Source organism: Nesoenas mayeri (assembly GCF_963082525.1).
Source record: "Nesoenas mayeri genome assembly, chromosome: 3".
Lineage (NCBI taxonomy): Eukaryota > Metazoa > Chordata > Aves > Columbiformes > Columbidae > Nesoenas > Nesoenas mayeri.
This window is the reverse complement of record NC_137544.1, coordinates 115,674,225-115,687,845: the sequence shown is the minus strand read 5'-3', so window position 1 is coordinate 115,687,845 and position 13,621 is coordinate 115,674,225. Positions and strand designations below refer to the sequence as shown.

The 13,621-nt window shown below is 39.9% G+C and overlaps 1 protein-coding gene across 1 annotated transcript in view; it reads left to right on the top strand.

Annotated features, from left to right (window-relative positions):
* SPTLC3 (serine palmitoyltransferase long chain base subunit 3) overlaps positions 1–11,737 on the top strand; it is a gene marked incomplete at both ends in the record, with an annotated part of 78,297 nt that extends 66,560 nt beyond the window's left edge. Inside the window, 3 exons of the mRNA XM_080342929.1 lie at positions 8,037–8,172; positions 9,153–9,282; positions 11,624–11,737. Of these exons, the coding sequence (XP_080199055.1) occupies positions 8,037–8,172; positions 9,153–9,282; positions 11,624–11,737 (380 nt within the window). The remainder of the gene's footprint in view (positions 1–8,036; positions 8,173–9,152; positions 9,283–11,623) is intronic.
* Positions 11,738–13,621: the final 1,884 nt, after the last annotated feature.

The window sequence follows — 13,621 nt, the reverse complement described above, 5'->3', positions numbered from 1 at the left end:
CCACAGTTCAGTTAATACAGTCTAAAAAAAAATCATTTTATCCCTCTTAAGCCTTTGTGGCCTTTTCATCTCAAATGTGTCTCTCCTCATTTATTAGGAGATACAGGAAGCAGAAGTTCCCATGGCATTTACTCTTTATAATTGATACTATAGATATTCTTTGTATGTTCTCCTCGTGGCTTCTCATTACAGCACTGGAGATACCTCAGGAAACTCAGCAGCTGCCTTAGTGGTTTTATCCCCATGATGAGACTGTAGTTGACTCAGAGTGTTTGGACCCTGTGCAGATTTTTCAAGTACACTTACTTGCATGCAACACAGCCCCTCCAGCTGTGACCTCAGACCTTTTTTTTCCCCCCTTTCTGCCTGAGAATACCAAAAGCACATTTTTACACTTAAATTTGATAGGTAAAAAACAGAACCACTAAGCAGACTGAGTTAAGACTGCTAGAAAATCTGAAGCAATTTTCTTGATGACTAATAATAAATTATAGAGGTGTAAAAAGCAAATTGCAGCATTTGCAAAGGCATCATTTTTCTGTTTAATGCATGACAAACTACAATTCACCAACAGCAATAGGCATTTTTCATATCTTTTTATGGGACATTGAAAAATCTAAAACCCTATCCTCATGAATCTGCTGTCCTTGTTATGTTAAAAGATAACTTTGAGTTCTTGTATTTGAGCTCATTTGGATTTGCGAGAAGCTGCAGAACTCTGCTTTCTGTTTTGGCTTAGCATTAAAAAGATCTGTTTTTTAAAAAAGGTTCCTTTTTAAAACATTTCCATCTGCCTTAGATTTTTTGTATAACTGGAGGACTAGCTTCTTAAAATGTTCAGTTTCCAATATTTTCCTCTGCTATCTGTGCTCAGCAATCTTTTGAAGACATTTTGCTTTGCGTGTCGGGTTCCTTTGTAAATTCAAAAACCTTAGAGTTTTGCACCTCTAAGACCTGGCATAAACCAGCACTGGTGTCATCCTTTTTGCCTTTCACCCTCTGCCTGTCCCCTTCTTTGTGCCCCTTTTCCTCGTGCCAGCATTAGGGTCATGCAGCCATGCAATGAACTGAATCAGAGAACTGATCTAGTTGAAAAAGAACTGACCCTCCCACAAATGGTTTAGCCTACAGCCAAACTGGTTCCTGGAGCCAATCTACCATATGGCTCCATGAATCCCAGCGCCAGGACTTGAGCAGCTGGAGCTGAATGGAACAATCCCTTTTGCAGCAAAATAAATCTGTGCCAGACTGAACTGATCATGAAACTATGGCTGTAAGTTTTAGTGCTGGGAGCTGCTCAGTGCCGGACCCCTTGAACCTGCTCAAAACAGCTTACAGAATCAGTCACACTAAAGCATGCCTTTTTCCTGTTCCCTCTCAAATTTTCATTTTGCTTCATTTTGAGGTGATTGCTTCTCTCGGGTCCTCATCAAGCAGAATGCTTGAACTCTGGCTTAATTTTAAGTAAGTTAATATTCCCAATAAGTATGTGCTTACATTTAAAGCGCTCAAGTAAATTATTCCCCGTGTGCGCAGAATTGACTACATGACTAGGGCTCCCAGCTGCTATGATGGTGAAGATCCTAATGATGATAATGTGCTGTCACAATTATTATTTGTCTGAGCTGAACATCACAGATGTTTTCCCTGCAGTGGACGACGAAATAGAGCTAAATTCTGCCATCTTTACTCAAAATGAGTGAGACACTGTTCCAGTGGAGTCACCTGCCATGGGGTTCACCTCCAAAAGGGAGCCAAATGTATCTGTGGAGGGTCAGTTGATCTGAACAAGCAGGGGCTTTGGAATAAGAGTGTTTGCAGTGATTTACAAGAGCTCGGGGGATTGACCAAATTCTCCCTCGTATTAAGTCACTTTTTCCATATTCATAGTTACACCAGTGCTGTAGTCCTCTAGCAGGCCCTACCCGTAGATTGGTGTCCCATGGATTCACACATAATTATTAACTGCATGCAGAGGAGGGATGCGATCAGGCTTGGATGTGACTCGTAGCCTGTCCCCCAGCAGAGAAAACTCCACTTTCCCCAGGGACAGCAACATGCAGCTCTGTGACAGTCACCTTTTAAGGGTGTCTTTGCTGCTGGGGTAGACCATGAGGATCCCTCCTCCGTTCCAGATGCCGCTGCTCAAGGAATCCAGTCCTGTTACCAGCCTGAGGAGCACAAAGGAGAGAAGTGCCTTTTCTAACGGCGTTTTGATCACTGGCATTTCAGGAACACCTAATGTGATACAGATGGGGCGTGTTGCGCACTGGCTGGCTTTCAGCTGGGGAACTGACGGGCTTTGTGATTAATCACCTGTGCTGGGAGGAAAAAAGGCTCAGCCAAGGCCAGCTGCTCTGTCCCTGCTTTTGTGGGGGACACTGAACTCTTACGTTACCTATCTGAATACAGATAAGGTGCTGGGTAAGCGTACTTGGCTTATTTGAGAAATAAGTTGAAATTTTGTACAACTTCTCCCCTTTCTGCTTCAGCTGAAATTGCCACTTTTTCTTCCCTTAATCTGCTCTGGAAAGTGTTTTGCAGCAGTTCACAGTTAAAATTGAACTGACTAAATAAGTCCTTAAGGACTTATTTAGCAGCTGAATTAAGTTGAAATTACTAGGCTTCTAGCTGGCATTAGATTGTAAAAGAAAACATCTTCGCTTCTCCCCAGTTCATAACAAAGTTGGGTTTTTTAATAAATATTTTTTATCTGAGAACATATTTCCTTTAGGCACCCCAGTTTTATAGCATTCTATTTGTGATTTAATGCACATGGAGGTACATGTGTGTTACTCTTATAATGGAACCAGAGGAAAAAAAGAAAATCTATCCATCTGCAACAGTTTAGTGGGGAAGAGCTATTGTTTTCCAATTCTTTTTTTCAGCCTATGAAAGTTTCCTTTTTACTATCTAGTTGTTAGTAGAGGAGGGCAGGGAGTGGAGTTCTCCATCCAAGGAATACAGATTGAAGAAATGCACTGACACCGGCATGGAAAAGTTTGATTGTGTAACTAATTATCTTGAAAGGCCCTATGAAACAACAGCTGGAGAAGATTAAAGCAGGTGGATTTGTGTCTTGAAGAGTCCAGCGCATACCAAAAAAAGTACGGCGTGGGATTATCTTTCCTGGAGCGGATTCAGGAAAAATAGCTCTCCTTCAGTTCAAATACACCTGAGATCTTGATATGAAAGGCTACAGGTTGCTTATTCCTGTTTTCACTCTACTGAGTCAGAATTTCCAAGGGTTGAAGCCTACAGGAAGAGTTCAAAGGGGGAATGTTAGTGCAGGAGTTGAAGGCAGCCGGCTTCTCTGCTCATTAAAATCCTGCAGGAGTGAAAAGCAGACATCTCTAGGAGAGGAAAACAAGCTTGTGTTTCAGAGAGCTGATGGCTTTACTACCTATTTTACTGCCAGGGTAAGGTCCTCAGCTGACATAAATAGCAAAGCTCTATTGAAGTGTGTGGAGCTGGGTAACATCTACCTGAGATCAGGTCCTCAGAGGTGTTGTCAGGTGCCTTCCCGCTTCCAAACCCCAGAGCAGCTCCTCACCAAAAGCAGGTCTGGCCTGTGACAAAGCATCTACCAAGGCTGTTACTCCAAGTAGCTCTCTATTAAAAAGCTTTCTGCCTCAAAGAAATTACACGCAAGCCACTATCTTATAGTTTCTTTCGCTCTTGCTTTCTCTTTATATTTTTCCTTAACCTAACCATATTAATTTTGCACTATAAAGCCTTCTAAAAGCCTGCAGAAAATTATAACCTGAAACTGGCAATACACAATAATGCATGTAAAATAAAAATATAATCAGCATTTTTCCCAGAATTGCCAACAGCTTAGAGATTTGCAGGAAACCAAATATTTTAAAAGTGGTGCAACAAATGTAAACTCTAAATTTGCCAGCAGTAGGTGGATTGCAGATGCAGTAAATCTGGTTTTGTTGTGCTATCCAGGTCATTAATCCTGTATTTCAACAAAATCCCAGTAAACTGGCTGTGTATCACTTTATGTTTCAAGCAGTGTGAAGATAACTTGTGAAATTCAAGTATCCTTTGTCACTCACTTTTCTCTCTTTCTGTCCCTTCTTAATTCAGCTGGTAAAAAGATGTAGAGCTCTTAATAAGATCATGCTCAACCTTAGTTGAAAACTCTGGGGCTTTAGTGGGTTTAGTTTTAATTAGCTAAGGGTCAGTTTTCCCTGTCCAGGCTGTTTTCTTCAAACATATGCTGTGTTGTGGTTCACATGGTTTATGGAATATAATTATCTGGATATCCTGCATGCTGTGCTATAAGCTATTTGCGTGTACTGTAAATCCTCAAGGATTTTGCAAATGAAGAATTTTTGGATAAACACATTAACTGTCTAAGGACCTGATCCTCTAATTAGTGCTGTACAGTCAAATTCTTACATTCAAATAGATGCAGCTATATCATTTTAGCTCAAGGGTCCAACTCTTCAGATTTTTCACTCAATAAATAATAGAGGATATAAGATCCCAGCCTCAAGAGTCAAAGAAAATAGTTTTTAAATGCAGTGTCTTGGATGAACGTAAAGCAGTGGAATTTGGACTAAGATCTGATTCTAAACTGAATTCATCAGTCTTACACTGATTTAATCTGCAGTGTGGGGGGAAAACTGGGCCAATGAGACCAAAATAAACATTTTGCTCAGATTTGCTTTCTTATCTGACATCGGAGCGTCCCATAAAGAAACTAAAAAGAACATTGAAATACAGTTACAAACTTTAAGATTTTTATTGCTCTTAACAGGACAGCATATAAGATGGCTCTGTATCTGATGTCTGTATGTGGTCTTTGACCACAAAATTTAACATGAGAAACAAAAGTGTTGACATTTGGTAAAGAAATAAGGTTCCTCCCAGCCACCCACCCACAAATACAGTGTGTGTAGCAATCGTCTCCTAATGTGCCTTTTTTTCCCTCCAGATATATGTCAGTGCTCTGATCTTTTATTTGGCTCTTCAGTGCATCCCTGCAAATGAAATTACTATCCGAGGATGTTGCTAAAACATTCGAGTGGCTCTTTTGCATCAGCGCTGGCTGGAAATGAGTTTCATAGGGAGTCTCGAAAGGGGATCCATCCGATCACAAACTGGCTGAGAATATAGATTTAGCGAGGGAAGCCTGGAGGAGACGTTTGATTTGTGAAGGAGTTACCCTAAACTCCTCTTTCAGCCCTAACTTGCTGGTTTTCCCCTCTTGCTTTGGAATCTAAATTCCTGGTACTCATAATAAGAAAGAGACAAACTGATCAATGCGCATATGGTTCGATAAATACCGACCAGCCTGGAGTCTTGCGTGGCTGAGACTTTGTTTCCAGCTCTGTGGTAAACAGCTGAATAGAAAGGACAAGGCAGCAAGTCTTAAGCTGCACTCGCCAAGAACATCTGCATTTAGGAAAACTTTCCTTAATTGAAAATCTAGTAGTTTCAAATGCTGCAGACTGAAAGTTTGGAAACTAGCTCAGGGGCTGCTAAGCTAGCAAGAAGCAGCAGTGGTTTTGAACCCCTAGTTCAGGTTACTCTCCCACCCTCCTCCTTGTAATTTGGGCATTCAGGAGGCGCTAATAACATCTTTACAAATTCTAACAAGGGAAAACTCTCTCTCTTTAGACTTCAGACACATTATTCTGCGGTTCTTCTCTAACTCCCTTTCCTTGCCATCTCCCCTGCCCCCATTTCTCCTCCTCCTCTTCCAATATTTCCTCCTGGCTCTTTGAGATCTACTACACCAAAAATATTTTTGGAAATACCACAGACTATTGTTTTTATTAGTGACTGGAAAGCTTTGTACTAGGATGCTTTTGTGTTTCATTTGTTTTCCTTGCTCTGGCACAGCTGTTTTTGTTTTAGCAGCATTAGAGAGATGGTTAAACTATTTGTGGCCTTTTCTAACCCAGCAGATCTCTTCCACTGAACACTTTAAACTGAATGACTGAAGCAGCAACTAACAGGTTGTCTGTGTGGGCAGTTTTGTGCATAAAGTTACAAATACACTGGTTTTATGAGATCTTTTAATTTGTTCAGCAAAACACTGATCACTGTAAAGCAAGTCCCAGTTTCCCTATAAATTTCCCAGCCAGGACACTGACAGAACCTTGACTTGGGAAGATACAGACCAGATGAAGCAGTAGATCTTGTTCAAACTGACGCGCACTCAGAAATGATGAATGGAAAAGAGGTTTATGTAGGTGGGGTGGTCGCCACATTAGCCAAGAGGGAATAGGAAGAAAAGCCATGGCAGGTGACGGGGTGGAATGTGATCTGAGGACAAATCTGCCCAAGGTGATATGTAGCAGCTATGAGCGTCTACCTGGCCACTGTGGTTACAAGGAGGAAGATGGGGAATTGAGAAACAGGCATCCAGTCAGAGAAGGTGACAGCAGAAAGCAGTTATCCAAGAATGAAGTGAACAGAAAGTAAAGCAAAATGGAGAAGTAAATGGAGAGTGGAAACGTAATACATCTGTGCAGAGGCACCTTAAAAGCAAAGGGAAAAAGAGGAAATTAGTTGTACTGGGGGCTTCAACGTTCGTGTCTGATGACATAATGTGATGTTGAAAGTATGGGCTGATGAACATGAGGAAAATGAAAGATAAAAGTGAAGCTGGGGTGTGTCCTGCTAAATCCCACTCTTACCATGTGTTCCCACCACCTCTGCTGGGCAGGCACGAGCAGCTGCACAGCATTGAGATTTAGAGAATCGCGCTGTTTGATGTTGGCTTGGCAGTTTTCCTTCTGGTAAGGTCAGGCAGACGATGGACCTGGCTTGATTCATGATGTGGCTGTACGAGCCTGGGACTGGTACTGGGGAGGTGGTGAGAAAGAGCAGATGTGGGTATGGGGTAGGTGGCACCATTGCTGTCAGCACCTTACAGCACTGGAAGAGCAACACATACATCAGCCCACTGATGAAATATAACACAGGTAGAGCAGGGAAAGGACATACCGTATCTCCTACCTACCCAAATGATGAGTGTGGCTCTTCCCTCGTGTATGCCGTGGGTAAGCAAGCAACTGCACTTGTCAAAAAATCACCTCCTTAGTGACACTTCAAAAGAAAAGGCTGAGCTGACTTTTCAAGCGCATTTTTTCCTCTGCCTTTTTTTTTTCTTTCTTCTCTTTTTGTCTTTTTCCTTCATTAAAAATAATTGTTTTGAACTCTCCTGTCAGTTTTGGTGGGGGACACATCGGTGAATTCATGACTGAATGAGGCCACGGACAATACAGAGGATGAAACTTGTGTCTGAAAGTCTTGAATGTCCCAAGTCTGTTGTTAAATGATGATATTGAGGTAATAATAGCAAGAGGACAGAGAAACTGAGCAGAACTCAGCAAGGGATTACATATGTAGGTACATATTAAGAGTAGCTGGAATTATGCTGAGTGTTGGTAAGAAACTATAGAAGATCAGACCTCGTGTGATAACAAAGTTTTCTGTCTAAAAAATTGCAACAAAAGCATCAATTTGAGCTGACCCAAAATGCAATATTTTCTACTTCAAGCTTTATCACAGTCACAGAATTTTAAAAAAAAAAGTTTATGCATAGAACTAGCTGAGATATAAGAGGGCTGCTGTGGAATAATGTTAGGTAGAAAAGAAATGCATATACTGACATCTGCATCAATGTCTGTAGATGTTGGTTGTTTTCCTTCATACTGAAGTATGTCTCAAACAACGTACTGTATTTACATGTCCTCTGTCTATAGAGACATATAACTATGTCTATATAGGTGTATGTCATTCAGTAGGCTTTATTCAGTGCAGTACAGTAAAGGGAATTGTTTACCTATCTCTTCACAGGAGACTTTCTGTTTCTGCCAGTGGGAAGGTACCTCACCAGTACATGAATATTTATCATCTGTCCTACAGCACCATAATAATCAGTGTAGTTGCATTTAGCTCATTCCATGTTTTTCTGTTGAACCAAGTAGCAACATATACATTTCAGCCAAACTTTTTTTGAACTGTTTCTTACCTTTGGACTGACCGATCTCCTGACCGACTCATTTCAGGGCTCCAAAGAGTGCGCCAGCTGGGGAGAAACACAAGATACTTCAGACGAAGACTGCATGAAATGGGCTTCATCATTTATGGCAATGATGATTCTCCTGTTGTCCCCTTACTCCTTTATATGCCTGGTAAGATAGGGTAAGTACTGAAAAAAAAACTGTTGGCAAAACAAACACTATTCAAGTTCGTAGGTTATTTGGTACACATTATGAAAAATGTAGTTATGTGTGGTAGATGCTTCACAAAAGAAACATACACTATTAGGTGAATTCATAATTTAGTTATGTTCTTTTTAAAATATGGTCCTAGACTTAATGTAGAGCTGTTCTGGTATGTAAATTTTTAAATATTTCTTTTATCCTTTTTTAATTGACTCTGGAATAACACTTTTGATAGCGTTTTGAATTTGGATTTTTTTTTTTATTATTTGTAATCATTAAAAGAGACATACTGCCTTTGATGTGTGAATTGTTTTGGATGGGTATTCTTTTTCCCCATCTGATCTTTGAACAGTCTTTCCATGTTTTACCATTCACTACCTATTAAGCATCAGTTGTGCACTGACTTGGACACACAGACCAGAAGTCAGTAGTAGCATAAGGTAATGGTTGAGCACTAAGCAGTATTTGCAAGTAGCGCAGGGTGGTTATGTGCTCTAGGTGTAGAACATACCACACAAAAGGTTCCTATACTGGCAGAGTAATTGTGAGAGCAAAGAAACCATCACACACGTTGTTGTATTCCTGCTGATGTGCAGCCCTCATACCTTCCACAGCCCAACTTCTTCCATGCTTAGGGATTGTGAATGCCCACATGTTTTGATTTGCACTCAAAACCTTTCATTGACATAAGTGATTCATGTCTACTCTACAATGCTTTCTCTGCCATCACACTTCTAGTATTTGACACCCACTTGGCTTCATGAGCTGTGAAGCAGCAAATAATCTCAGTCCTACTGGTAAAATTCTGGCTCTTATTGAATTCAATGGGAATATTACTATCCGCTTCAATTGAAGACAGGATTTTACCCATTGTTTTATTGTACTTGAATGTTTTCTCTCTGTGGTCAGTTTATTGGAGATAATTTAGTTTTGTTTTCCTTCTTCTTCTCTCCTTAGGGCTTTTGCAAGACGCATGTTAGAAAAAAATATTGGGGTAGTTGTGGTTGGGTTTCCAGCTACTCCTATCACAGAATCCAGAGCTCGGTTTTGTGTGTCAGCTGCGCATACACGGGAGATGTTAGACACGGTAAGCACAGCAGATGTCCTGCTGAAATTAACTGCAGATGCAAAGGAGGTTGGGAGAAGCTGTGTGTCTGGTACTTTGAATCTCAATAATTCATTTTTCCTTTTTTTTTTCTGGCCGTGTCACTTGATCTTTAAAGGCATTTTAGCCTTACATATTTTATTTTAAAAAATAAATTATGGGACAGTTAACTTATTATGTTCTTCTATTTCTAATAATAACCAAATCTGTCATAACTAATAACTAATATGAAGACTACAGCAAGACAAAAGTTAGATGCTAGGTCAAAACTGTCAGAGTAGAAAACCTGAAATGAGGTGGAAATAATTGAAAATCAAGTTTTTAATGCCCTTATTTTCATTCGATATTTCCACCTGTTTCTTGAATTGTAGAGCATATGGGATGGCCTTGGGGATACAGGTGGAAATAGCAAATTGTATTGGGAACTGTTTGAACCTAATGAAGTTTCATTGGTGCTGTCTGGCCTGTCTCAGTTTTTTATCTTTCTCTGATATCAGAAATACTGTTCAGAGTATGTTGAGACTTCCATCTTAATCCTCTATATCCAACGCAGTCAAAAATGTGTTTAAAATAAACTCCTTGAAATTTTCCATCTCCCTTTCTTGCCGAAGGTGTTTTTGGCCCGGCTTGACAAATGTTGTCTCATTTTCAGAATAAGCCAAATTAGAGGCATGAAACACAGGGGCTTAACAGTAAACTTTAGGCTTTCTTTTTCCTCTTTTTGCACAAGTATGATGGTCAAAGCAAAAAACCCATGATTGTGGAAGGCATTTGAGTGTAAGATACCACTCCTTCGTGCAGCCAGGCACCTGCAGGGAGCCCCTGGTTCTCCATTTGTCTCCTGAGATTCCTGTGGGGCTTGAGGCCAGATCCTGCTCCCATGTCAGTGTACACCCCTTGCAAACAACATTGGAAAATCTGTCTTGCATGTGTGCAGTGTGAAATTCCTGCTGCTCTTAAAGGTGCAGTAGTTTTTAACAAGGTATAACACTCTAAAGATGATATTGCATAGAACAGGGCATAGCTGCGTACTTGTGCTGGACGTTGTCAGCTTTTGCTGTTGGAGCAGATTTTAGTTTATTTACCTAGTAATAAATGACGATGTCGATCCAAAGATTAATCTCTTGAGGTTGCTGCTTTGATTTTCTTTCTCTCACCCACCCCCAAATATCAATGCCATTACATTTTTGGGCCATCATTGCATGTTAACTTCCTGCTACCTGCACTTTGCTGCTTCCTGGAACCGGTGAAGGTCCAAAAGGCTCTCCAGCCATCATTCTTGATGTGTCATTGCCTTTGAAAGTGGGATCATTGCCCTGGTACTTGTGGCATTCTTTACATGTCCTTACAGTATGGGGGAATGGAAATGTCCTGAGTTGAATTGCTTGCAGATGGAAAATTTTTAGGACAAACACTTTGTGAATGTGCCTAAACACAGGGTTACAACAGGTAACAAACACAACAAAAACTTTTCCCTTTGGCAAAATTAGTTTTGAATCTCAGCCTGGAACTAAAAAGAGTAACTGTCCATGAAAGGGCAAGCTCCCAAGAATAACTTCCTTAGTGACCTTGAAGCAATGTCTATGCATAAAGTATTACTGAATTACTCCTTTTTGTTCATGAGCTCATTTTAGTGGCTTAACAGCAACAGGCTCAAAATCAGAATTGCTGTTTTCTACTTTGATGCCAAAAAGTTGGCCGCTCTTGAATGTGGATTAGATGCTGCAAAACACTGAGCTGCTTCTCTATGGCACAGAGTTCCCTGGCTGCTCTTCCAATCTACTGAGACCTGGGGACACAGCATTACTGTATTCATGTATTATTAATTATGTCTGTGATAGTAATACAGGAAGATAAAGGAATGCACTAAAAATATCTTAAACTATTCTGACTCTGATCAGCACTGTGGGCTGAGTCTCATCAAAGAAAATGCAGTGGCAACTCCAGTCCTTGTGATCTGTAGGGAAATATTGAAGTAGTGCCTTACACATCCCTTTTGCACCAGCCAAGATAACTTTTATCTGGGTTATTATCTCCCTGTGCTTTTAGAAAAAAAGTAATTTTTTTCATCTGTGCTCAATTAAAGTGTTTACTAATAAAATATAACCTACTGAAGGAGTGAATTCTGTTCTTGTAGATGTTGTTGTACATCTGCAACTGCATTGATGTTCACTACAGGAGAATGAAAGCAAAAATGTGCCATTTGCCTTTTAAACTTTCTTTAATTGATGCTTTTATCATCTTCTTGTTCTGCTGTAAAGTAGGGGTTACTAGACCTTCATTTATTTTCCAAGAGAATTGACACAGTGTAATGGTCTTGCAGGTTTTGAATGCTCTGGATGAATTGGGTGATTTTCTACATCTGAAATATTCCCGGTATTCCAAGTCATCTCATCCTGAACTGTATGAAGAAACTAGTCTTGAACTTGAAGATTAAGTTTTCCACCCATGAAGAGAACATTATGATGCTATGAAAGGGGGAAAACCCAAAAACATGAATGCATTTCTTCCCTTCTAAGGACAATTTTTGTTTCTGAGTTAATTGAAAGGAAGGGAAGCTCAAGTGTTGCATTTTATTGTATCTAATTTCTGTATTCAAGAGACTGAAATATTGATACAGATTTGCCTCCCCAGGAGATCTGTCCTTCTTACGGTATTTTTGATGCAGAATGAATGCATCCATTGATCGACTTGCTAAGGTACAGCTTTTGTTATGTCCCCTTTCTATGAAGAGGCTTCAGATAGTCTTAATTGTGACTGAAATAATAAAGTTAAAAAACTTAATATATTCCAATGTAGTATGGTAATACAGCTGAGCTTCATCAGTGAGATCGCTTTTATCTGTTAAAGAGCATAAATCAAGACATTGTGGACTGCTACAGAGGTATGAGCAGAAAGTAACCTTTTAAAGTTGTTTTATCATGCATTTCTCCAAGGATAGAAAATGTTGGAAGGCAGCTAATGCTGAGAACAAGAAAAGTAGCCTGATCAGATCATGTATTTCTGATAGCAGATTACAGTAAAGGGAAAATGCCTCTTTCCCTCCACCAACCCTTTCTTGGCCACTTCAATATACTATAAGCTTCATAATGTACAAAATTTGGACTTAGACGTAAACAGAAATGCTTTTCTGCTAACACGTTTGACCTCCAGCCTATCACATCTTACCACAATGTAAGTTCTTCAGCAGGCTTGCTCCCTTTTTGTGTAGCAGTAGTAAATAATTTTAATAACCATTTAACTTCCCCGTAAAAACCTTGATCAAAACAGTCAGATACTTGCAGTTCACAAACTGCAGATGACATTTATGGGCCCATGCCTAAGTTTCTTGAACTACTTATGGGCTTAATAAATTCACTAACAAGTACATAATGCTGAAGCTGTTAGTTATACAGAATGTGAAGTTCAAGATACCATAAGCAGTTCTGCCACCTGTTAAATTGAAAACCGCACCATTTCTAAATCTGCTGAAGTCACCCACTTAACAACATTTCTTGACATATTGTTGTCTGTTTTATGCATGCCAGAGGTTGTTTTACTTGTCTAGTTGCAGACTTTTTGACTGGTTTGTTTTTCAAATAATTGATTATGTCATCTGAGGGGGAAGATGTCCTTGTCCCCTTTTCCACTGCCTAGGTGACAAATGCTCACAGACCCTTGAAGGAATTGTTACATCCAGCAGTTTTCCTGCAATGCCTGCAGCAGCATTATCGTCTGGCTTGTTTGGGCTGAGTTTCTTGAAGGAGATTGGAGGCTTTTTCTCTTTTTTGCAGTGTTAAAAAGCGGTTCTGCAGCTTTAAGAATGAACTCCAAACCATTCCACGCTATCAAATGTCATTGTAAACACATCAGATGAGAGATGTTTAGCTTTCTGTTGCACAGATGTACCACACTTTCATGTTCTCTTGAAAGCTGTGGTGTAAACTTAACCCACAGCTGCAATATTAGATTTAAGAACAGAACAATTAAATTGTGGAGTACCAATTACACTATATTACTCCCTGCTTGTTAAAGCAGCTTTCAGGATATAACAAGGCTGATAGGTTATGAGGGCCCATTTTTTGGTGGATTTTTGTTGTCGTTGTTGTTGTTCAAGTTAATAAAAATCCAGTGGTGCTATAACTTTAATAATTGATTACAACACATTTCATAATATCAAATGTCGGCTTTAGGAAACATATCAAGGGCTGTGGGAGGACTAAAAGGTGTCACATGATTCTTCACTTTGGTAGAAGGACTTAAACATTGCAGAGGCTCAGGGGAGCTCTGTTTGTGGATACTCACTGCATAAATATTAAAATACTCAAGCACAGGACAAGGA